The sequence below is a fragment of the Fringilla coelebs genome (genome assembly GCF_963513975.1).
Source record: "Fringilla coelebs genome assembly, chromosome: 3".
NCBI lineage: Eukaryota > Metazoa > Chordata > Aves > Passeriformes > Fringillidae > Fringilla > Fringilla coelebs.
This window is the reverse complement of record NC_140030.1, coordinates 58,059,870-58,084,605: the sequence shown is the minus strand read 5'-3', so window position 1 is coordinate 58,084,605 and position 24,736 is coordinate 58,059,870. Positions and strand designations below refer to the sequence as shown.

Sequence of the window (24,736 nt, the reverse complement as noted above, 5' to 3'; positions counted from 1 at the left end):
AATGCAATTGTGAAGTTATAAGCAACAAATGTTCAGTTAATTTTTTTTCCCAGTCTATATTTTTTCCCATTATATTTTTCTGGGAGCAAGTCTCTAAGATAAGATGTGAAAGTTGCTGGGGGGCCTACAGCTCAGTGCTACTGCTTCTCCACTTCTGACATGAGTGTACTTCTGTTTAGCAGTGGTTTTTCAGCTAGAGAAGGAGATTCCTTCATTTTCCAGGTTAAAAATATAGGAGTAGAGATAATTCCTATGCCCTCTCCTTTCAGTTTGTCACTACGGCTTTATATAAGGATAGGATTGAACAAGTAGTTGTATTTAATTATGGTTTCTTCCTTCATCCCACTTCTGAAAGATCACTTACAAAGATCACAACTATTTTAATGACTGTAGTGCCATGAAGAAATGTTGCCCTGCTTTCTTAAAAAAAATAAAATAGAGAGACCAAATAAACAAGATAGAGATGAACAATGAGTGTTTAATTTCTTCAGAAAAACAATTTCAGATTCTTGTGTCAGTTGCAAAAATCTGACAGTGTCACAACAGTTGCTCCAAGAAGAAGTGGAGTGCCTGGTTTGTGGAATGTGGTGAGGCCTCTTTCTGTTCTTGTTTATACTCAGATCAGCCAGAAAATGCATTTATTTGCAATTTAAAATATGGCTTGTAGGTTGCACAGCTTTCTTCAGAATAGTGTGTTTTCTTCCCTGTTTCAGGTTATAATGGCAGACCAAATCTTACAACGAAAAATGGAAATGGTAAAGTAATTCCTGGTAATGGAAAACCAAGTGGACAGAAAGTAATCAATGGCCCTCAAGGAGCAAAGTGGGTAGGGTGACCTTCTCTCTAAATTCAAGATGTTTTGGCCTTTTATTGTATTTGTATTTTCATTAAGAAAAGACAGGCAAACAGTGTCCTCAGTCAATGCAGCTTTAAAGTGAAGCTATACTTAGTGGTTTAGTTTCCACTGTTCCACTGAAATCTAATGACAAATTCTGGGGTTTGTTATTTTAACATTTTAAATTTACAGCCTGATGGGTTGAGTTTTAAACTATAACATTCCTCCTGTTAAATTTAGAGAAACATTTTTTCATCAAAGTCAATGAGATTTGTGCTCCCCAGTGACTCAGGGACTCTTGACACAGTGGGCTCTTGTCTGCTGTGCAGTGTGAGTGGAGATTGCCTGGAATGGCTGCTGTGAAAGATGTGTTCAGCAATGCTTCTCCCAGACTCTACTCCAGGTAGAAGCTCCTGAGCAAGACTTCTGAAATAAAAAGTGTCTCCATAACTGTCATAATGCATTAAATGCATTTATGTAGGTTTTTGTTTACTCATGTTTCCAGAGGTATATGCAGAAGAGCTCAAATGCCATTGACAGGAAAGCCCCACAAGCTGCATACGTGCCCACACATTGTCTTTTAACATCCTTTACAATGAGTTTTTAACCAAGGAAAGCAAAGGAAGGAACTGGTTCTTCTTCCTGCATGTTTTCCCAAGTGCTGAGCAGTAGGATTCTGTGATCAGCCTCCCTGGCATCAGCAGAGCTGCTTGCACAGGGCATGACGCATAAAGACATTTATTTTATGGCCACTTCAGTCTTACCATTTTCATTAGAGGAACATTAGAAAGTGCACCAGGTGTGTCACATTCAAGGGAGGCATTTTGAGACTTTTTGCCCAAAGTCCTTCAAATGGATTGCAGAAAGTGGGCTAGGAAGGTCCTTGGAATGCCATGGGGCATTTCTCTGCCTCTTGAGGGGAAGGCATTGCTGCTAGCAGGATGAACACCTTGCAAAGCAAGAGGATCTATACCAAATCTGGTGCCTGGAGGGCTTGAGAGACTGATCTCATAATCTGCTGTCCTTCCTGCTGCAGTCTTTTTCTCAGCACCAGATGTAAGTCTTTCTTGCCAACCTGGAATTGCTGTTTCTGTCTCCTTCCCAATTTCCTCATAGTACTTAACACCTTTTGCATTTTTGTGTTCTGTGGCTGAGTGTCTGTTACCTCAGGTTAAAACAGCATAAAGTTCAGCTATTTTGGGTTGAAATAGCAAAAAGGACTGAATTTTAACTGCAGTGAGCTCTGGAATTCAGTCCAAGCTCTCAGATATATTTGCTTTACAAGACAGAGGCTTTTCTTCAGTCTCCTACCACAATTAAAATCTTAGCTACTTTGTTTTCATTGCCATTTCAAAATAAAGTAACTAGTGTAATATTTAACTTTTTTTTTTTTAGTTAGACATAATTCTAAATCCCATCTTCAAAATGGCTCATCATCATACCAAAATCAGTATTACAGGAATTCACCTTAGGAGTTGCACAGCCCAAGAAAATCAAGGGATTTGCTCATTTGCTCACAAGAGCTACAGTAGGTGATATGAATATGGCTGTGCAGCTCTGGGCCCCAGTTCCTGGGAATCTGCTTTCTTCAGCTGTGATATTTCAGCGATTACTATACACTTGGTTTTAAAAGTTCCAGTGTGTTGTAGCCATTCCTAAACATCATACTTAGTGTCTGAATTTCCCCAGGATTTCTGTTGCTGTGAAATTTCATTTCACCTTCTCTTGGGTTAGCTAAACTTGAGTCCATCTATTGCTTTTAGATTGTAGATCTTGACCGAGGGCTAGTGTTAAATGCTGAAGGAAAATACCTCCAAGACTCCCAAGGCAACCCTCTCCGAGTGAAATTAGGAGGGGATGGACGTACAATTGTTGGTAAGTTACAACTTCCTTCCTACAGAGAAAAGCTCTATAGCAGTTGCACACATGGTACAAATCTTTGAGCTGTTGAATGTTTCAGCAGTCCCCAGGTGCCATGCAAGCCATTTGGAGTTGCTTGTACCTCAAGTCTCCACCAGACAGTCAGCACATTGCAGGACCTGGGGAGCCTTTGAGTCACCCTGTGAGACTCCAGAGTAACAGGCAGCAAGAATCACTCGAGTCCAGCTCACTTGTATCAGCATTAGAAAGGACTGCAGAACTGAGCCACAATAAGGACTGATGAGTAGAATAAGGGTTGATGATTGCTCATATCTTTGTATACATAGGAATAATTACTCCCCAGTGCTAGCACTGTACCAGCCATATGGATGTGTTTATTTCATTTTTTTCTTCTAAAGCTGACCCCATATAGTAAGAAACCCTATTTCTTCTGAAGTCGGCTTTCTTCTGAAGACTGCTGTTTGCATGTCAGTCCATCTGTACAGATCTCTTGAATACAAATTCAGTGCCTATTGTTAACCAGTCTATATTAACATGAATATTTACAGTACCCAGAATTTGGCACACAAGTTTGACTGCAGTGACAGCATCTTGCCAGCTCATCCCAGATTTTCCTTGCACGTGTTTGACATTAAGGAGCAGAATATGGATTCATCATACATTTCATCAACAGTTAGTTGATGAGAGTGACTTAGATGAAATGCCATCATTGTCTGCACATTGTGATTCTGAAATGAAACTTCCCTGGAGTGTTTATCAAACAGCTGAAAAATGTGAACACCACTGTGGTTTTTTTGAGGTTCTTCTGAACCAGTTTCCAGCTTCCTTAGCCATGGCTCTTTCCTAAGTAACACTCTCCTTCTCTGTCAGTTTACTTACAGAGGGCTCTATTCACTGTTCAGTGCTTTTGGGACATCTACTGTGATAAAACACAGTAACACTTAATGCTATAAGCCTGAAGTGGATTAATCGTGAGATTTTTTTGTTTTGTTCTGCTCTCTTAGATGAAAAGGGTGCTCCAATGGTGAGTCCTGATGGATTGCCTTTGTTTGGACATAGCAGATTTAGTAAACCTGTAGCGAGTGCACAAGATAAACCAATAATAAGCCTTGGAGGAAAGCCTCTGATTGGTCTTGAAATGATCAAGAAAACAACCACTCCCTCAACTACTACTACAACAATACCTACCACAACTACCACCACAACCACCACAACCACTACAACAACTGTTGCTACAACCACCACCACCACCACTCCCGAACCGACCACCACGGAGCCACCCACCGAGAAGCCCGCACCAACCTGTCCTCCAGGCACCTATGGGGAGTATGATGATGAAGGCAACTTGCTCCTGGGGTCTGATGGCCTGCCAGAGTGCAATGCAGAAGGTAAATTTCCTTTTGTGCTGTTTGAATTTCCATGGCTGTGCTGTTTGTGCAGCGCAGTTACACGGATGTGGAATGGTGGAGAATCTGCCTCTGAAGATTTTGGTCCGTTTGATAAGGTGGGAGCTGAGATTGGAGCTCATGAAGGAGGGTTTGGATGTTAAATGGATTTTTACTGGAAAACACCAACTTTCACCAAAGCTGAGGTTTTTTGTGAAATTGTGTTGTTTTCAGCAAATTTCTTACATTGTGTTGGATCCATTTTTATATGTTCATTCACAGGGGAACAAGTATAGGCAGTAGCCTTGTCATCAGAGCACTTACATACAGGTTTTTCTTATTCCATTTCAGGACAGGGTAGGAGCTGGAGGAGCTGTAAATTTTTTCTATTTTGTGTTCACTTATCACAAAGAATTCTGAAAAGTCTCTCTTTTGAACCATGATGGAAAGAGCATTTGCAAAGTGAGATTCTTGTTCTCTTGCCAGCCCTTGGATATAGATTGTCTAGCAGGAATGCAGCACAGATGAAGCTGGTGAAAGGCAACCCAGGCTCTGTACAGATAAGGCAGAGAGCTGTACACTGATTTCTTTAATATCTGAAGATATGAACCAGTGTCAGTGCATGTCATTTTTCCCTGTTGCAGTTATACAAGCTTAGGTTGTGGTGCCAAACTGAAATCCAATGTAAACACATATAAATGCACTAGAGTCTTTTGGTGTTGAGTCTGTTCCCTGTTGTGTTTTATGCTTTCAGCACCTGGATTGCAAGTGAGTTAGCTGCTTATTTTGCCAAACCAGATCAGTGTCCACCATGGTAGTCCCTTACCCTTCCTATTTGTAGGTAATCCTCACCTCATTCTACCAATGGGCAATAGCAGCACAGCCATAACTTTACCAGCAGGTTGGCAGACATCTGACAACTGTAGCAGCCAGTTTTAATGGGTCATGAAGCCCCTTTACCTTTCTCCTATACACCTGAGTCTCTTAAGTCAAAGTAGATATACAAGTAGGTCACAAAACCATGGCCTAGGAAGCTGAACTATCACTTTGAAAAGGGCAGTGATAAAGAAAGGTGCGGCTCTGGCAACTCACAGTGAGTCTAAGGATGGCATCTTGTGCGAAGATCTCAGAAGCAGAAAACAAAATCCCCTTACTAGCGGTCCAAGACAGTTAATAAGTCAGAGATGTCAGTTCCTTGTGCAGGTGAAATTACAGTGAAATAGCGTGTTAGTATTTATTAACAATTAGCCACCTCTGACACTGTGCAGTTATTGAAGCATGCTTGCATGTGTAGATATGCACAGATGTGTACACACACACACACACACACACACATACACGTATGCATGTAAAAATCATATCATCATTAAATATTAATATGAAAAGTTTTGCTTTTCTCTATGGAAAGTTCATAGTTCTTAACTGTACTTACCAAAGTCTTACAAATATAGTCAATCTCATACTTTCAAAGTTGCCCAAAGGGAGCCATGATTTTTGGTAGTTAGAATCCTTCCCACACCCCTCAGCTCCTTTTACTTACCTTAGATGTTGAGTACATCCTGTAACGTTTCCTCTTTTTTGGCCTGTGCTGTTTGGTACCTGGAGGACCTCTTCTGAGAATACACATTATAAGAACAGTAGAATTTCATTACACATGTCTGGGGTTAAACTGAAGGGAGGCTCCAGAAGCTGAGCAACAAAATCCTTTGCAGTGTTACGTTTAGCAGAGTTGTGGGCTGGGGAATTTTCATGTGATTTTCTGAACACACAAAAAATTTTGCTTGGGCTTTTTGCCTTCTACCAGATGGGCTTGCTGAATCTTTGAACATGATGGAGGCACGAATGAAAATTAAGTTTTTATTCAGGCTGTGTGTTCAATGAGAGTGGCCTTGAAGTAACTCGTAAACTGGCTGGCATTTTGACAGTATGTCTGCCAATGCCTCAGAGTGGAAGACTGAAAGGATGGTGCTGGATTTCTGCTTCTTACCTGGTTCTTAAGGCTAATTACCTTATAGTTTTTGCAATATTAGTCCCTACCTGGAAATTTTGAAAGCTTCTCTAAATAGTCTTTTCCAGTTTTTTTAAATCCTAGTGACCTGCTTCTTCAAGATTAGATAAACACAGGAAAACAGTCTGCCTGCCTGTTCCACAAAGGAACTTGCTAGAAAAGTAAAGATCTTTGTGGTATTTATTTTATGATGGCTGTTACTGTTTAACAAGGGAAGTGTATATTTCAAGAGGGGTAAACTACTGCTTCAATTATCAAAACAATGCAGTTTTCACTTGACCATTTCCAAACTACTTTAAATTATATTTTTATCTTGTCTTTCCCTTTAATCTGAGTCTAGAAATTACTCCACATTGTTTAGTGAAATACTTTTTCTGCCAAAGCTTGATATTTGTTGCTAAGTGCTTTACTTACAAACAGACAGGGTGTGCAAGTGCCAAAACCCAGCTCCAAATGTTCTGCTTAAGCTTTGGCAAATTCTTTTATCTCTGGCAGGATTTTTCCTTGATCCAGCAGAATTTATTACCAGCTTTTCACTATATTCATCAGTCTTTAACTTTCAAGGAGGAGTTTGGCCACACAAGCATGATTTGTCAGTGAAATCAACTAAACTTTATTCATGAACTCACAAAGAGAAAAACAGATGGAGACTTAGCCACGCGGTACGGGTGATAAAATCTTGTGATGGAATTTGTAAGACAAGTCAGACAGCAAGACTGTCCTTACAGATGCCAAAAGTCTGTGGCAAGTGGTCATAGGAAGATTTGGCCCCATTTGTTACAGGCAGGGTTTACTCAAGAGATGCAGCAAAGGGTGATGGAGCAAGGTGAAGAGCTGCAGCTGGAGTATGTACAGAAAATAATAAAATGAGAGGCCTGTTGGGAAGTACTCTTATTGTCACCATGACACAGCTAATGCTAAACAAGCACAGTCACTGAAACTGAGTACAAAAATAGAAAATGAAATTTGGCTTTGCTGGACTGTAGATAGTCCAAACACTTACTAACTAATAACCATGGATGAGTTGAAATCTGCCCATGGAAGGTTTCAAATTTCTGCATATCTGATCCTCTTGATTCCTTGGATGTTGGCAGTCAAAGGTAAGTATATACATTATGGATGTTGGTTGATGTTGGCCAGTTGTGGGTAGATCTGCAGAATTCAGCAAAGAATCTGCTTTGGGACTGACTACCTTCAGAGAAGCCAAGTGACTTCCAAGGAGATCATCTCCTGAAGAGTGGCTGCAGAAGTCTACCATGAGGAAATGTCATATTCTCATATATGAAAGTCTGACAAGAATAAACCAATTTCCTGTGTTTTAAAGTTTTTTTTGGGCATTAAAATCACACTGTGTATTTAAAATAAAATTATTTTAGGAGGAAAAAAGCAGTTATACAGTAATTGTTGGTTCTAAAAAAAAAAATCAGCAAAATTAAAATGTATCATTCAGATTATATTTGTGAGCTATTTAACATTGGCAGTTGAAACTTTGCACTGTTGGCAGTTCTGGGTCAAAGCTGTCTTTCTCTTATCTTTGTTCACATGCTGGCCACTCCCCAGCCCCAGCATTACGTTGGAGACCTCTGATGGTACCTGCAGCACAGTGCTTTTGCTTTGTTTGCGTGGCTTTTTATGACTGTGCTGAGCTTTGGGTACTCTTTGGCTTCCCTGAATAACGTGGAGCTTTCCTCAGAGTGTGCAGGAAAGCCTTTGGGATTCAACAGATGAGGTACTTGATGGTTGATGTATCTGGAGCTGGAGTCATGTCCTGCAGAGAGGATGAGATAATATCAAGGAATAGTCAGCTGGGAGGTCTGTTGGTGCATCTGCGTTGGGTTTTGGGGTGGATCAGTAGGGAGTTTTTGATGTGCACCTTGTAATCATCTGTCCTTGCTATGCTTTCATTTGCATCCTAGAGCAATCTCACTCTGATTTCCTGAACTGAATTCATGCTGGATGAAACCAATGCAGAGCAGTGCTTCAGGATTACACCCATGTGGCCCAACCTGTAATGGGCAGCCATTCCATAGGATCAGAGTAGAGCTAGTGCAGAGTAAAACCCCAGAAAATCCAGCACTAATTACTTCAGTCTACAAATCCATTCCTTTTGGGCTGCATTCCTTGCAAGACCATTGACATGGTCTATGGATGTCATGGCTCTGTGGGTTGTTTTTTTTTATACCTCCACAAAAATGTTTGGGTAGAAATATTTAATTCCTTGGTTGGTTTTTTTTGGCATACAACGTTTTCACATTTGCTGCTTCTGAGACTATAAAATATTGTCAAATCCAGATGTGATCATTATATAGTTGCTGGCAGCCTACCTTTGCCCCAGAGCAGCTGGGGCCTGGAGCAGAGCTTCTGGAAGGTGATTACTCTTAACTTTATGTAGCAGCCCTGAACCTGTTTTCCCCCAGCAGAACTCCTGACTACTGCACTTAGCTTCTCATCTGCTATTCTCAATGTGCAGGGCAGACTGTCACTGCATTATCTAGAAACCAGGAAGTTATCTTTTTCTTTACAATTCCACTGGCTAAATATTTTTATATTAAACTTTATTCCAGAATTATTTTATTGAATTCTTACAGCATTTTTTTTCTTTCTCTGTCAATAGATACATTCTCAGGACTGGATTCAGATGTGACAGCAACTCCAGAAGCTTATGTGATATACGATGATGGTATGGCTTAACTATAGGAGTCTATTGCAAGTGACATGTTGCCTTTTTCTCTGTCTTTTTTCTTTGGAACTGGGTTCAAAGAGGCAGATTGGTAAATGGGAGCTTAAGCAAGTGGTGATGAGAAAATGGTTCGGCATTACACATGAAGAGAAAGGATCTAAACCCATCTGTTTCTGGACATAAAAGTCCCTTTCTATCAGTCCTGCTATCTAACAGGAACCTACTGAGGAAATAAATTACTTTTCAGAGTTGTGTCATACAGACACTGCTTCAATCCTAGATTTACTTTCTCTGGTACAACTTCTAACCCCAGCCCTGTCAAAGTCAATTACATCCTCTAAAATACAAAATCCAAATAACATTCAAGCCCTGAACAATCAAAACGCCTTAGTGAGTTGTTTCTTTAATGTGTAGTCTGCATTTGGACAATTAAGCATGCTCATACTGAATAAGATCACCTACATATAAAGTAAATAATCTGCTTAATTCTTATGGAATTTCTATCAAAGAGATTTGAAATCAGATGAAAGGAAAAGAGGGAAATCTTTTTTTTAGAGTTAGATTCATGCCATCTTGATATTGTAATCAAGGACATACAAAACTTAGCTAAAGAGGAAGCATCAAGTCACAGCATTTAATTGTAAGTTTGCATAGGGAATGCAAATTCTCAGTTACTGGAACTGAAATTCACTTTCTGCCATCAGTGACATCGGATGTTCTATCTCTTTTAGTCCTCAAATTTCTGCTCCTGCCCCCACATATGGAAGTGGATTAGTACAGACCTCAGTTAAACAAAAAGTTTTTTAGTAGAATTTATGACTCTAGAACAATGAAAGTTTTTTTTATTTGTGGTTGTATAACTGGATCTTAAGTCTAATCAACAACAGAAAAACATTTAAAAAGAGAGTGCAGCAGCTGAGTGGAAGATATTATTGACATCTGTACTTTTAATTCTGATCACTTCATACTGAAACTGACATTTAGAATGTGGAGAGGAGGGGATGAATCAGAAACTGCACAGGACATACATCCCATTTCCCTAACATCTCCATGGATGCAGAATATCCTCGGTGCACAGGTCTTTTGCCAGGCCTCCCCTTAGGTACAGGTCACCAGCAGAAAACACATGCTTTAGCAGTTTAAGCACAAAACACTCAAAGTCAAGAGCTGAGTTCCCCAGCCTGCATGAGGTCATGGCAGAGATGCCAAATGTTCCTTTCCCTTCATTTTGTGTGGCAGTCAGGTAGCACAGCAGCTTTTCAAAGAGCACTGAGTTTAATAGGACTGAACATCATGAGACTCACGTGGGACAGTTTGCCTTCCTTCATGGCCCTGCAGGGATCACAAATGGAAAGTTCTGGACTCTGCACCTCCCGTCACAGGAGGGTTTGAGAGCAGTGTGAACCACCTCTAGGGCTTTAGAATTGCAACACAGAGTTTTCTTAGAAAGTCTTTTTTTTCTCTCCCTTCTCTACTTCCTTTGGCATCTGAGGGCTTAGGCCAGGGATTCAATTACTGTGCCATCTTCTCTTGGGGTTTGTGAGAGGAGATGGCAGATATACATTCAGATATTGCTTTACAAATGCATTCGTTAATTTTTGTCCTGTTTAACTGTGTGAGTGAGGTCTAAATCAGCAGTGACATGAGTATTCTGGGGCAAAGACTGTTCTCCCTGTCCATGAGTTTGGTAGAAACCATTGCAAGGCTGAAGTTTGACCAACCTTGACATAGAGTTCTGTAAGGGGTGTGCAGTGGCCCCACCGGGCGGGGTGTGTAGCACTTCTTTGGGACTTGGCTGGTGACAGAATTGTTTCCCTTCTCATAGTTAAGCCAAAATTAGATTAAGCATGCTAACACTTTCATCTTGTGTTTCCTCTCAAGACTACGAGTTTTTTGAGAGCACTTTGCCCCCAACCACCACCACTGTCACCACTACCACTGCTTCTACAACAACAGAATTGGAGGTTGTCTATCCGGAGACTGGCGTTGGTGGCACTGGCCCTGTGTCAGAATATGACATTGCTGGGAAGAAACGCTTCACTGGTAAGGATGCCCTTTGGCTTATCTAGCTTACTACTTGTGCTGCAAAGAATTCTTGTTCCAGCAAGGCCAGCCCTTCAGCTGAGACCGTTGCACAAACACATCCAGCAGACATGCGTGTGGTCCTTTTAAGGATTGCCACCTTGGAAACCCAAACAGCAGGACTTTTTTCCTTGCTTCAGTGCTTGCATGTCTATGTGTGGGCCCACGATGATTTTGTTGAACCAGTTAAAACCTCTTTGTACTCTTTCAGTGTAAGTGCCCTGTTCTGTGTTCTGCATTGTGTTTGGTCTAGCTGAAGTTAGTAAGAGAGCAGGAGTGTCTGCACCAGTTCAGCTTAACTGCATCTAACTTCACACCAGCAGTTCCAGCAGGGCAAGTCTCCACCTAGGTGTGAGTCTTCCTCTGGGGGACCTGATTCTTTTCCACTGATCTGTTCAACCCCAGTGATTTCAGCCACCTTGCACAAGCATGGGTGCTTCAAAGGGTGCTTCAAAGTCAATGAATGGATGGTACTTTGGATATGAACTGCCAAAAAAATAAGTCCGGTAGAGATAAATATGATTTTGGTATTTGAAGGTTTTCTCAGTAGAAGGAACCCCCATTACATGAGCCATGTCTCCAGTGTACATGAGCCATCCAAGTGTGTAGGTTGGTGTTGCAGCACTGACTTCAGAGCTGCTCTGCTTCTATGTCAGCTGGGGGCCAGAAGAGAGGGATTTGGAGATTGTAGAGAACATTCCAGCCTCCACCCCAGGCTGGTGACACCCCCTACAGCCCTTTACATATTTCTGGCACTTGAACTGAGGTCAAGCCAGCTGCTGACTCACCTGGCATTTCAGAAAAGAGTTCAGGGGATGGAGAATCATCTCTGACATGTCTTGGCTTCCCTTCCAATATCCACAAGTTTCATGTGGCTTAGAGTGAAACTCTGCTGCTGGAGTAAAAGATTTGTTTTTATATATGCCAAAACTTTTTCCAGTGCATCTTCAGTTTCCCTGTCCAAGCAATTTCATGATGTTTCTATTCAGTTCTCTCACTGACAGTGCTTCTTGATTCATTTAGCTGGAGAGGCTAAAATTAACTTCATTGCAAGATCTGGAAAAAATTCCTTTAGGGCATGAAATCCAATAAGATAAACCAAGAAACGTTGGTTTATGAACATTTCAAGGCACTAGGGAAATAATATTACCATTTCAATGAATTGTATTATTGCAACTGAATAAACATTTCCAAAGCAAGTTTTATAGTCCTTCCTTTGAATGTTACGGTGACTTTTAAGGCAATAAAAAGATGGTTTAATCTTTTCCTGAACTGAAGTGCAATTCCAGTCAGTATAAAGCTTTTAAAAATAGAAGTTACAGGCTGGGAGCACATGCCTGGAAGGTAGGGACTCATGGCTCCTGGTCCCTTAGTACCCAGGGGACCACAACAATCCTTTAAACTGCTTGGACTTCACCTTGGAATTATTCTTCACACTTCTTTTGTTGTTTTGCTCCAACTTCAGGATGTTTGTGTAAGAACCAACCCCTGTAAAGTCTTAGATGATTGAAGGCCCTGGCAGGGATCTGTTCCCATGTTGGAAGGGCAGAATTTGGGTGACATTTTCATCCCACCTTCCAGAGCAGCTGGAGGCAGTGTGCAGAGGGTGCTGCAGTCAGACTGATCTCTTCCGCCGCTTGTAGCAGAGACAGTCCTTCCATCTTTGCATAACTTGGTACAATTGTAGGTGTGGGGCAGGTAAACCTGAATGTTGGCATCCCATTCCCCCTGCTCATCAATCAATTTGGCTGTAAGCCATGCTTTGTTGGCAGTGGTCTCTGGGCTGCAAGGGGAGGAATTTTAGAATGCACCACAAATCTTGACTCTCTTTAGGAAATTGCCAGCCTGTGTGCTACTCTGGGGTACCTCAAACTGCTAACTAAATGCTGCCCTTCCCTGTCTTTTCTAGCTCCTTATGTGACCTATCTCAATAAGGATCCAGCAGCCCCCTGCTCCTTGACAGAGGCCCTGGAACATTTCCAAGTGGAGAGCCTTGATGAAATCATTCCCAATGACTTCAGGGAGAAAGAGCAGCGTCCCCTGAAAGCCCCTCACAACATCACAGTTGTGGCAGTTGAAGGATGCCACTCCTTTGTCATTGTGGACTGGGCCAAACCTGCTCAAGGAGACATGGTAACAGGTACTCTCCTGAAGGTTTCTCTTTCTCTCCCAATGGGAGAGTGGAGAAGGGGAAGGTTTTCCTAAACGACCTTTTGTACTAGTGTCGGCGCAATCAATGTGTCACTTGAAACAGTGAATGCGTTACCTCTGTCATCTTTTTGCCTTCGCTGTTTTTAAAATCAGAATTCACAACTGGGTGCTGTCCTCTGATGTAATGCTCCATCATTATTAGCTAATGATAAGAAATTCTTACAGGCCAGGATTTTCCAGGAGAGTTAGGCATGGAATTACTTTCATATTCAAAGATGTTTAAACTCCCTTTAATCCTTAAAATTTACTGCGACACCTAGGGAAATAATTTATTTAAAATTTAATTAGAATCCTCGGAACTATTTCTCTTTCCTGTTTACAGGCTATCTGGTTTACAGCGCATCCTATGATGACTTTTTAAAGAATAAGTGGTCAACCAGGACTGCAGGGTCTACTCACTTGCCCATTGAGAACCTGAAACCCAACACACGGTAAGGATTTGATCCACTCCTTTTCAGTTCTGTTGAGGAAATAAAACAAATTTTGAGAATTGTCAGTTGTTTTTCTTGGTCTTAGTATAAATGTTTACATCTGGTTTAGATTTTACTCATTCTGTTGGACAGAAAATTGTTCTATAAACTGCACAACAACAGCCTGATATCTTTACCGTATTAACCCTGGAGCAGATGGCAGTGTGTACATGTATATATGTTTGTGCGCATGAAAACACATATCAGTAACAAAGAAAATATTGTTTTAAAATGCATTTCCTAATCTTTTGGATAATCAAATGTTGGGGGGGAAAGTATACTAAAATATACTAAAATATGCTGAAATATACCCATGGTTTGACTTGATGTGATGTGGGCCGTTCCAACATATGTGTGGCCAAGATTTGATGCCTGAAGGCTGCTGGGGAAGTGCGTCTGGTTTTGCTTTCTGTTCACATAAATGTGCTGGAAGAGAAGGCTTGGTGGTATAAGGTGAGGCTCAGAAGTCAGTTTAGCAGGAGCTTTAGGTCTTTATCTTACAAAAGATCTGACTGAAATGGTGGAACAAGAAGGCATGCTTCACTGGAATAATTTGTGGCGACTGGGGGCAAAGTGAACAGCTACAGAGGGACTGCATTCAAATTACTCCTTCAGAGAGATGCTCAGTGTCTCACATACTTGTCTCTCAAATTCTGAGCCTGAAATTCCTTTGGTGCTCCCTTGGGCTCAGCCCTTCACATGCTGCTGTCTGCAGTCTCTGAGGCTCTGGTGGAAGGTGTTGCTGTCTGGGAAACATCCAAGCGCCAAGAAATCCCAGTATGTTCAAGGAAGTCTCCTCCACAGAGACTCCCCTCCAGCCAAAGTGTTCTGAGGACATGGCATCTCCTTGGGAGGGCCAGAACCCGAGCAACTTCTGCAGCAGCTCCTTATGCAGCTGCACAAGGGCCATGTTCAGCAGAGGACACCTGCAGTGTCAAAGACCTGGAAAATTAGCAGGGGAATTCTAATTATGGAGAAGCAGGATGAGCACGTTCAGAGCGCCTACAGAGTTAAAAGCACAGAGACAAGATGTTACAGGAAAACATGGCCCATCTTATCCTCTCCTGTTCTGTCCATGTCAATCACACGCTTCATGAGGCATTTTCTTACATATCCAAGAGCTAGAAAAAGGCCACTTATTCAGAAGATTGGTAATCTAGACCTTAGTGACAGTCTTTGAGTCCGGTTCATGGTGTGTTAAAGCAAAGTTACTTCACAGTGGAGAGCTTCAGCGGTGTACTCTGCATGTGCTCGTGCTGTCCTTACAAAACCTTGTTGTTACAAATGGATGCAGGGTGGTATGTGGCACAGCTCCTTGTGGGTTTCACCTGTTACAGCAAGATGATAGAGATTTGAGGTCTCCTGTTCCTGGATAATGATGGAAGCACTATGGAATGCAGACCCTTCTGCCTTTGTACATTTACATCCTTATGACTTGAGGACTCCCTTTCCCTAAACAACTCTCCTCTTGCTGCTAGAATCTGTTCCTGCCTCCACATCCCAGATTCCTTTGTATGCCCAGCCCTTTTCTCCTTTACCAGTATTCATTCTTCCTCTCTTACTTTGTCTCCCATGCAGGCCAGGGAGGCATTGCCTTTACACCCCTGCTTCTCCTGGCTGCAGCCCTGCATTTCTTGCTTCTGTGCCATTTCTACCTTCCACCTGAAGCTCCTCACCTCTTCAGTCTTTCAGTCTCCCTCTCCTGATGCCCAAAGGACAGGGTTGAAAGCCAGGGATAACTCTCTGCTTCTCATACCCAACGCCTAAAGGGCTCCAGAACACCAGAAGGAGTGCTTGCAGTGAAATCTCACAGGAGTTCTGCAGCTGCTGTCCGTGCTATGCCCAGTGCAGGGGAATTGGTGGGAGTTGAGCTGCCAGCATGTCTGAGATGTACATTAACTCCAGGCTTCAGGTCACAATTTGTCTGCATTTGAATGGAGTTTTATAGGAACAGCAAGGTTATGGATTCATGCATCTCCATGAACCTAGTGACTGTCTTGTCAAATTAAGGTTCTGTTTCATGATAGGGAGGTTCAAGCAGGTGCTATTGATTTAATCAGATTGTTTCTCCAGCATCCTCCTGAACATGATATAATCCATTGGCCCCTCCTGTGTGCTCTGTGAAGGCAATAAAGGCTTCATGTGGGGTCTGTGGTGGAGAATGAAGGATCTTTATAACAGAGACATTTTGTGTATCAGCCATTCTCATTTACATTCTCCAAACCCACAGACTGAATTGATTGCATACCTTTTGTCTTAAAAATAACTCCCTAACCACTAGGAAAAGATACCATGCCTAAGAAAATATGGCATGAAAGCTGAAGTTAATCTAAAGATTTTGTGTCTGCATTGTTAGTGCATTTTGTGAGAAATGTCTGATTAAGTAATTACTGTAAGCAGATGCTGTTGGCTACCGGGTGTCCCAGTAGGGCTATGGGTGGTGCAATTTTGCAGCATGCACAGTGTATGAGAAGCAGGTTGGCATCCTGGCTGAAGTCAGCACCAGAGAAGATTTCAAGCCGTCAACATATCCTGGAAAACATCTCCCTGTTATTTAGGTTCTACAAACAAAACAGAAATCTATGTTTAATCCATGTCATAAATTTTCTCCTGAGGCCTGGTCTGACCTCCATTTGAGAAGTGGAAGTTTTTTCCATTAGTGAAACTCTGGTCAGCTTCAGTGGGTACAGGAGCTGCTTCCTTGTGATTTGTGATTGTAAACACTAAAATGACTTTAAACTTTATTAAATCTTTAAACCAGTAGTTTTGACAAGGTCCCTTCCCTAACTTTAATTCTCAGCTGTCACAGAAGATGCAAAGGGCTGGACAGCATCTGCTCAACCCCTAAATCAGTCTTATGCAGTCAGAAACATTATAATCCTTGCCATAAACATTTCAGTCCCCTTCCTGAGCATGGTTAGACTTTTCCCTGCCTTTTTCAGGAATGCTGTGTCAGTGCCTGATGGGAGTAGCTAGATAGTCTCATTATTTAAAACACTGTTTTTCACCCCCATATCTCCATGTCTTCTGAAATCTTTCTCTCTGTTGACTTAGGTTTTGTTCAGTCTGGGGCTATTTTGATCCCACAATGCCTGCTACCAGTGTTGTACAGAGCACTTCATAGGAGGTTCTTAAACATTTACCCAGGGCTTACAACTGCAAACAGAGCCTGGTTCTTCTGTTTCAGGGGGGCAGATGCACCAAAAATTTCTATTTCCTTTCTATAGCTCCATTAAAACAATACCACAGTATGTCCAACAAGCGGCATCAACCACAGGTGGCTGCTTTGTGCCACCAGGGCCACACAGAGGAGCTGAGATGTCCATGAAACCATTGCCCTGTGCAAGTGGTATACCCTTTGTGGCACATACCTCCTTCACAACCAGCTCTGTAGGAAGCTCCACTGCCAGCTTGGCTCTAATATCTTGTTATAAAATTAGTTGTAACCATTATGAGGGATGTAGTCGTGGGCCATTTCAGATGGAGGGAGACACTGCATTAGCCTGTGAACCTGCGGGCACTGATTTACACATTTTCCTTACGGAGGAATGGTGTAGCTGTAGGCAGAGGATTTTAACCCTTGCTGTGGGTGTGCATCCTGCCATCTCAGTCTGCCATGAGCAGAGTGCAGGGCTGAGGATGCATGCAGGCATGCCTTTGGCACGTCAGGAAAAAGGAATGGGCAGCTAATTTTTTTTAAAAAGCTGCTTCCCTAATTATCATGCTGAGTGATTATCTCACTTGGCGCTGTGAGTGCCAGCTATTTAATTCCAACACCTTGAATTAAGTCAAAGAATAATTTTGCTCTAAATGACAGGTATGCTGACTGACTGGTCATGTAGCCTGAATGAAAAAACATGTTATATATTCAATGCCCTGTTACAGTCCACTATGTCCTTTCTTGACGTATCACTAGAATTGGTACATAAAATCTCAAAGGAAGTTTATTTGTAGGAGGAAAAGCCTATTTGCTGCCTGTATTGAAAATGAACAACAAATGGTACTGCATCTGTTGTGATTCTTCTGTGCCTAATGGTAGCAATTCATACAGTTCTGCCTGAGCAAAGTGTTAATCAAATTACGTATTATAAATTTTGTCCATGTTTCCATGTGATGAAAACCAGTCAAGTTATACTGATTTGAGATTTCCTGGCAAATTCATCAGCTGAAGGATTCTGACTAATCAAAATGTCAGATTCCTGGACGTAGAATGGCTTTGGCAATTTCTTTTTTTATTTGTCATGTCTGAGAAAGAAATATATCCCAACTGCATTATTTTATTGACCTTCTTAATACAGCAGTGATAGCATTGTCTATGTTTAAATCACAGGCCAGCAAATCATGAGATCTGGCTCTCTTTCTGGTACAACTAGAGCTTTCTTCTGTATATAAAGGCTTAGGAATGAATTTTGCAATTTAGCAAAGAAAAATGTACTCATGACTTCATCACTCTTTTTTTTTTTTATCACATAATTTATTTTTTTAGACAGTCAGGCAGGCAACATGAACGATTATATGCCCTAGATGGGCTTCTGTGTGTGTAACAGGACAGCTGAATGCACTGTTGTCCTGATTGCATAGGTAATCAGTTCCTGCACGATGCATTGGCTACAAATCTGTGTGTTTTTCCCCACTTAAAGAGGTGCACAAGGTTCTTGGGCTGCTCTCTCTGTTTTGAGGGGGTTTATGGCACTCGTATGTCTGATGGGAATGCATTGAGGCTACCATTAATTCATGTGTATTAAGTGTATTTAATTAACTCAGACAGTGCTACTGTGTTGAAAGGTGGTATCTGATTATACTTCTTTGGGGGCAGTGGGAAATCAGGCATCCATACTTTCCACTGTGCTTTGAAGGGCTATGGGAAAGGTGTGGCCTGGAAGACTCTTTTCTCCTGCTCTTCTGAAGCAGTTACAGCAGACACTGAGCTAAGTCAGGTAAGCTTGGTGCTGTGCTGCAGCTCTTTTGAGAACCACAGTGAGGAATTGTTGCCTTGTGTCCTGTCCCTATGGACAGGCTTGTGCTGCTCTCCCCTGTCCTGATCCAGTTGACAAAAGTGCTAGTGAAGGAGGTGTGGATGAATGCAGGTGCTCCATGAGAGCATCAGCAACTTGGCATCAAAGCAGTGCTCAGGCTGCCATGCTCTGCTTGGGTGCCAGAAGTGGAGAAGCATATGGGAGGCTTTTTGCCTTCCCTCTCCTCTTTCCCCAAACATACTAAACCCTCTTTTGCACAAAAAAATCTAGGTCAGTAGTTAAAAACAGGGGCAAATTTTTCTGCCAGCAAAAGGATTGAGCTGGGCATGAGCAAAAAGCACAGCCTTGCTGAATTCTGCTATTTATAATGTTTTCTTCTTGCCATAGCATATGTGTCTTTAAAAAAAACCAAACAAAAACATTAGTTGCTTATGAGCATCATATCATCATATACTCATTAATTGAAGGCAGAACTGGCTGCAGAAAGCAATAGAGGAGTAGTTTTCTGGTATCAGCTGCAGGACACAGCAGGGACAGGGAACATGTCCCTCATGCAGATGTGGGAACGTGTCCCACAGGGGTTCTGACCATGCATGTGCTCCAGGTCCAATGAAGATACAAGGTAAAGCTGTTGCCATGGATGGAGTCCAGAATATTTCAATTCTGGTGGCTTCTGCATTGATTTCACCTAGACAACGTACCTGGAATTTTAAAGGAATAAACTAGATGCCCTGGCCCATGTCCTGGAGATAACCACCTTGCTTCTTGGCAAAACCCAGCATTTGTGTGACTACCAGCCTTTGGCCAAAGAAGAAGGATGTGCACATATCTCCTACCTTTCATAAAGATCAGTTTGATTTTAAGGCAAAGCAGTTCACCTTACTTGACAGAAGACATTCCTTTTAATGAAAAAATAAATCCATTTTGCCAAAGGGCTGGTTCAGCCATGTCCCCTCTGGTTTGTCACTGTGAGTGGTTTCAAATGTGCTGAGCTGTGAGCTGTGCTTAGGCCAGAGAGGTCCCTTTCAGGAGGGACCTTCAGGCCCTGCAATGTGGTTAAATCTGAGAGCTTCACCAGGAAGAGCAGCCTGATGTTTTTGATGGAGTAGACTCCCTTTCACCAGCTGTGATACATCAGGCCTGACATTCACGTGGGACACTGTCATGTGAGGTAATCCAGTGTTGGTGGCAGCCATCCATGCAAGTAATTACTTGCCCTGTTATGTGTGTAGAGCTTTTGGTCATGTCTGCTTTTGGATGAGAAGCTAAATCAAGATCCAAATGCTATGTGGATATTACAGAGGCACAATAGTTTTAAAGTTTTTTTTATTAATTTCTTTACAAGAATGGAATTAAGCAAGCAGGCAAGAAAGGAAAACCTAAACTCAGGAATTTTGAAAATGCTGTGCTGGAAATTTTTAAGTAATCTTCCATTCTAGTTGGTTTCTGTTGGACTGATAAAAATATAAAAGGAAAAGAAGAAAACATTCATGTGGGGGGAAATGTCAGGGTAGGCATCAACTAAAAGTCACTGTATTTGGAAATGAACTAAAAATGTACTTACATTTTTATTCTTCTCTACATTTTATTCTTCATACATTTTATTCTTCTCTAAGGGTGAGGATAAATTTGCTTCTGTTGAGCAAAGAATGGAGTTCTAGTGGTGATTCATGTGCTTTGAGTTAAGCATGTGATTTAAATACTTTGGAGGAATCAATAATTCATCATGTGATGCTTTCTTCTTTTGCTCAAGTATTGTGATCTTAATGCTGCTGGAGTTTTTACAGAAAGGTCAAAAGCTTAGCTTCTGATCTCATGTAAGTCTGATGCCGTTTCTGTTTGCAGTGGTGTTTATACCACTGCTTCCCTAGGAGTTAATTTGGTTTAAAACTGTTCCTGAGATCAGAATTTTATTTCCTTGCAACTTTTTCTTTTAGTCTTTTGCTATTAGTTGTTTCATAGAAAGTGGATGTCGTTGTATGTGGTTTTTGGAAGGGAGATGATACATAAATAAGTGTTCCAAAAATATGCATGGGAGCAATTGCAAAAAGGAGACATTTGTCTGTAACAGCCAGCTCATATTCTGGCTCAGTATCCAACTCCATTTAATGCAAAGGATACTCAGTGGAATTCTTCTGCTTTAATTCTTACCCTGTTTTAGTATTATTTGTAATTTAGCAATTGCAATGGGATCTGTTTCACTATTATTTCCCCTCTCTTCTTGTTTCAGGTATTATTTTAAAGTCCAAGCAAAGAACCCCTTTGGTTATGGACCTGTTAGCTCTTCAGTCTCATTTATCACAGAATCTGGTATGATTTGCTTTTTATTTTCATTTCAAAACTCATAATAACAGATGTGGCAGGACAGTGACTGAAACCAACATGCCAATAACAGCAATTATTCTGGACTTACTGCTTTCATACTATTTTTGGGTTTTTTTAAACTTTAATTATTTGCTTTCAGTTAAGCTAGGAAAAGAATATGCACTCCTAATGCCACTATGAAAATGTAAGTGATGTTAAAGTCAGCTCCAGGGGAACAGGAAGTTGAATTTCAAATACAAAGGGCTAATAATGTTCAGCAATACAGAAACAATGGGAAGTTTAAGGTCTTTGATAGATTGACCAAACTTTTAGTAAATTAGTTTCCTAATTGTGAACAGCTAAACAGTTGGAAGCTGTTGTTTCTGGAAGAAATACAGAAAGCAATAGTTCCATCAGACAGGCAAAGTTCTCTGGGTTTTTGTTTTTGGTTTTTTTTTGACAAGGAATGCTGCTCTTTCACAGGGTTAATAGTACATTCAAGAGCAACACCCCCTTCTAAAAATAGTATGTTAAATGAGCTAGTTTTTGCTTGTTTCTTCTTTTATTTCCATTGAGACAGAGGCCAGTGACTCCACTGAATGATAAAGAACAAATTTTTCAGTCTTTACTTGAGTGAAAGGTCTTAGTGTTTCTTGCAAATTTTGCCCTTTCAGTGGCATAGGGTTTACAGTCTCTGCCCTTGCTCCTTTCACTTCCCACTGTAGTGCTCACTTAGAAGCTCCACTAAGAACTGTGGAAGTAAATCATCACAGAAGGGAGACAGAAATGTGAGATAAGTCAATGGTCCTGGATAACATATCCAGATTCTCATTAAATGAATAGGAGACTCAAGTATTAATCCAAGGGAAACATTTGACATTGCCCCAGATGGCCAAGAAGGCCGATGGCATCCTGGCCTGTATCAGCAATAGTGTGGCCAGCAGGACCAGGACAGTGATTGTCCCTGCACTTGGCACTGGTGAGGTCCCACCTCATGTCCTGTGCTCAGTTTTGGGCCCCTCACTACAAGGAAGACTTTGAGGTGCTGGAACACATCCATAGAAGGACTGTCAAGCTTTGGCACAGGCTGCCCAGGGAAGCAGTGGAGTTGCCATCCCTGAAGGTATTTTAAAAAATGTGTAGATGTGGCACTGAGGGACATGGTTTAGTGAAGGACTTGGCAATGCTGGGCTGGCAGTGGACTCACTGATCTTTTTCCAACCTGAACAATTCCATGATTCTGTGCTGTATCTTGCAGATCATTTTTCTGCTGCCAGCATATGGGCTTGAATGCCAAGTTTTCCCATCCAAAATCAGCTCCCTTGTGAGCTTTATTTAACACATTACATACACCAAATTTAAAGTTTTGTTTGCAGCACTGATCTTTCATTTGTCATGGCCAAAGGTGGCTCTGCAGCTGGCACAAGTACAAAAACCAGTTGCTAAATGCAAGGCCATGTGGTATAGTTACAGTGATGGAATATGTCATAAGAGAAAGAAATTGCTTATTCAGAGTGCTTTTCTCAAGTGTAAGGCTTGAGCTGATGGGAATATTAAATAAAGAATGCCATCACAGGATGAAGAGCCTTATTGAAAATGTTCAATCAATGACTCCTTATGTTTCATGTTATAAAACAAAGTTTGGAAGAAAATACTAAATTTTCTATTTGTTTTTTTCTTCTAGACAATCCTCTCCTCATTGTTAGGCCACCTGGTAAGTCTTACTCTGTTGTTTTATTCACAAAGCGCATAAAGCCTGTGCAAAACAGTTCTAATATAGGAATTAGAAACATTTAAACATGCAGTTTTAGGTACAGTTTTAAGTGGAAACAGGTAGTTACAAATGGGACTAATTCATAAAACATTTTTTTTTGTCTTAGGATCCCTTATTCTATTTTCTGAAGAGAAAACTTGTAAAGATGTGTTCAAAGAAGCACTTGATTTTGGCCCATCTTTTTCCCTGGTACAACAGCTTTAGTTGCTTGTTAAAAAGCAGCAAACTATGCTACTTCAGTATCTGTGCCCTTCAGTTGCCTAAGCATAGCTTGAGTAGCAGGATCAGCTTTCTCTCTCTCTAGTTCTGGTGCTCATCTGTACAAATCATCATGCCCTTGTAAATGCTAAAAAATTCAAGGATTTGTTACTGACCTGAATAATAAGCCACAAAGCAGTTTAGATTGCTTTGTATTTCCAAATTTGCAATAATCAGAAGATCTGATTTCCTGGTGCTGGAGCTAACCTTGCTGACATGAAGGTTGGTAGTGTAACCCCAGCCAGTACGTGCCCTTAGAAGAGATGCAGGAAAAAAGACCTCGTGGTTACTATGCTCTGTCAGCTTTCCTAAGGAGTTTAAATGGTTGGTTCTGGATTTTTTGCTACACTTTTCATGAAAACAGAGTCCAGTATATCCCTTCCTTCTCTGTTTTATTGTGCTTGCTAATCTGGTTTCTTTGTGTCCTTGGAAGTCTCTGAGGATTGCTAATCAGTGATTGCTCCTCACATGCAAGGGTTTGCAGGATTTGGTCCATGTGCCCAGTGAGAGGAAGAATGACTAACAGAAGAAACTTCCAATCTCATTTGTAAACCACCTAGAAATAGCAGAGTGAAAACAGAGCTTCGGGCTGTAGCTAGAGAGAAAAATACCAATTATCACATTGGAAGCTTTTTGTATCATTCTGTATACATTAATACAACAGCAATTTCAAAACAAATTATATTGTCTTGGCAGTTCAAAGCAAATATTTAGGTAAGCCAGTAGGAATATTTATTCTTTTGCAATACAATTAAGCAGTCTTATCTGCAGCAATGCTCTGAAGAGAGTTCCACAGGAAAGGTCTCACTTTTCTATTATTGGAAACTAACCTGTTTTGATGAAATCTGGGAAAACAAAACAGTACATTTTTGATATGATCTTTTAAACAAAATAGCAAGAAGAAACTTCACAGGCTATTGCTTACCACAGAGTTCTTAACATCTGTTCTTCTGTAAAAGGGTTATGTTTTATAAACTTAAAAGGCAAGTCACTGTCAGACCTATGATCAGGCTGTGTTAAGAAGAGAAACTGTGTAATACTAGGTAGAGAAGAAGTCTTACTGAAAGGATTAAGACTGTTTACTTAAAGCTGTGGTTCAGTACATGGAATCATATTTTAATAATTTTAACAGTTATTTTTGTCTACTGCCTAGGTGGGACTTAATAAAGTCTCTAACTTTATTTTTAATAATATTTTTTCTTGAAGTGCTATGTCTGAATATAAAAAAGTCACACATTAATCTGTTGCAGCATGTCTTCTGAAACATATTATCAGATGTTAAACTCTGCAGAACTTGGACTGAAGTGTTAAAGTCTGTCCCTAATGTGGAATTTATTTTTTTCTCCTAGGTGGTGAGCCTATCTGGATCCCATTCACTTTTAAATATGACCCCACCTACTCAGACTGCACTGGCAAGCAGTACGTGAAACGAACTTGGTACCGAAAGTTTGTAGGAGTGGTTCTTTGCAACTCCTTAAGGTACAAAATTTACCTCAGTGATGACCTGAAAGGTAGGCACCAGGATTAATTTCCTGCTACACGATTAATTGTCTCTTCATCTTCTGGTTTTCTTCATTTCATATGTGTCAGAATTGTGTGACCACTATGTGAGAGTCCTTCTCAAGAAGAATTAGCAGTAGCTCTTATACAAGTGCATTGCCTGAGAGATAATGAAAAAAAACTTTCCATATTATTGAGCTGGGCTAATGGGATCATATCAATCATCTTTCAGACTATGCTAATGACTACTGTAGTGCCTTGGTATAGTTTCAGTACAGTGTTTGAATAATAAGAGATAAAGGGCCCTGTCTGTTTGAGAAAGAGAGCTCCACAGTTTTTAATTTTCATTTGAGATTGAAGTCAAACTAATGG

At 41.0% G+C, this 24,736-nt stretch overlaps 1 protein-coding gene across 1 annotated transcript in view; it reads left to right on the top strand.

Annotated features, from left to right (window-relative positions):
* FNDC1 (fibronectin type III domain containing 1) overlaps positions 1 to 24,736 on the top strand; it is a 61,628-nt gene that overhangs the window by 33,319 nt on the left and 3,573 nt on the right. The window contains exons 9-18 of the mRNA XM_084203120.1: positions 714 to 826; positions 2,599 to 2,710; positions 3,721 to 4,104; positions 8,724 to 8,789; positions 10,671 to 10,832; positions 12,781 to 13,011; positions 13,405 to 13,513; positions 20,759 to 20,838; positions 22,517 to 22,546; positions 24,214 to 24,375. Of these exons, the coding sequence (XP_084059246.1) occupies positions 714 to 826; positions 2,599 to 2,710; positions 3,721 to 4,104; positions 8,724 to 8,789; positions 10,671 to 10,832; positions 12,781 to 13,011; positions 13,405 to 13,513; positions 20,759 to 20,838; positions 22,517 to 22,546; positions 24,214 to 24,375 (1,449 nt within the window). The remainder of the gene's footprint in view (positions 1 to 713; positions 827 to 2,598; positions 2,711 to 3,720; positions 4,105 to 8,723; positions 8,790 to 10,670; positions 10,833 to 12,780; positions 13,012 to 13,404; positions 13,514 to 20,758; positions 20,839 to 22,516; positions 22,547 to 24,213; positions 24,376 to 24,736) is intronic.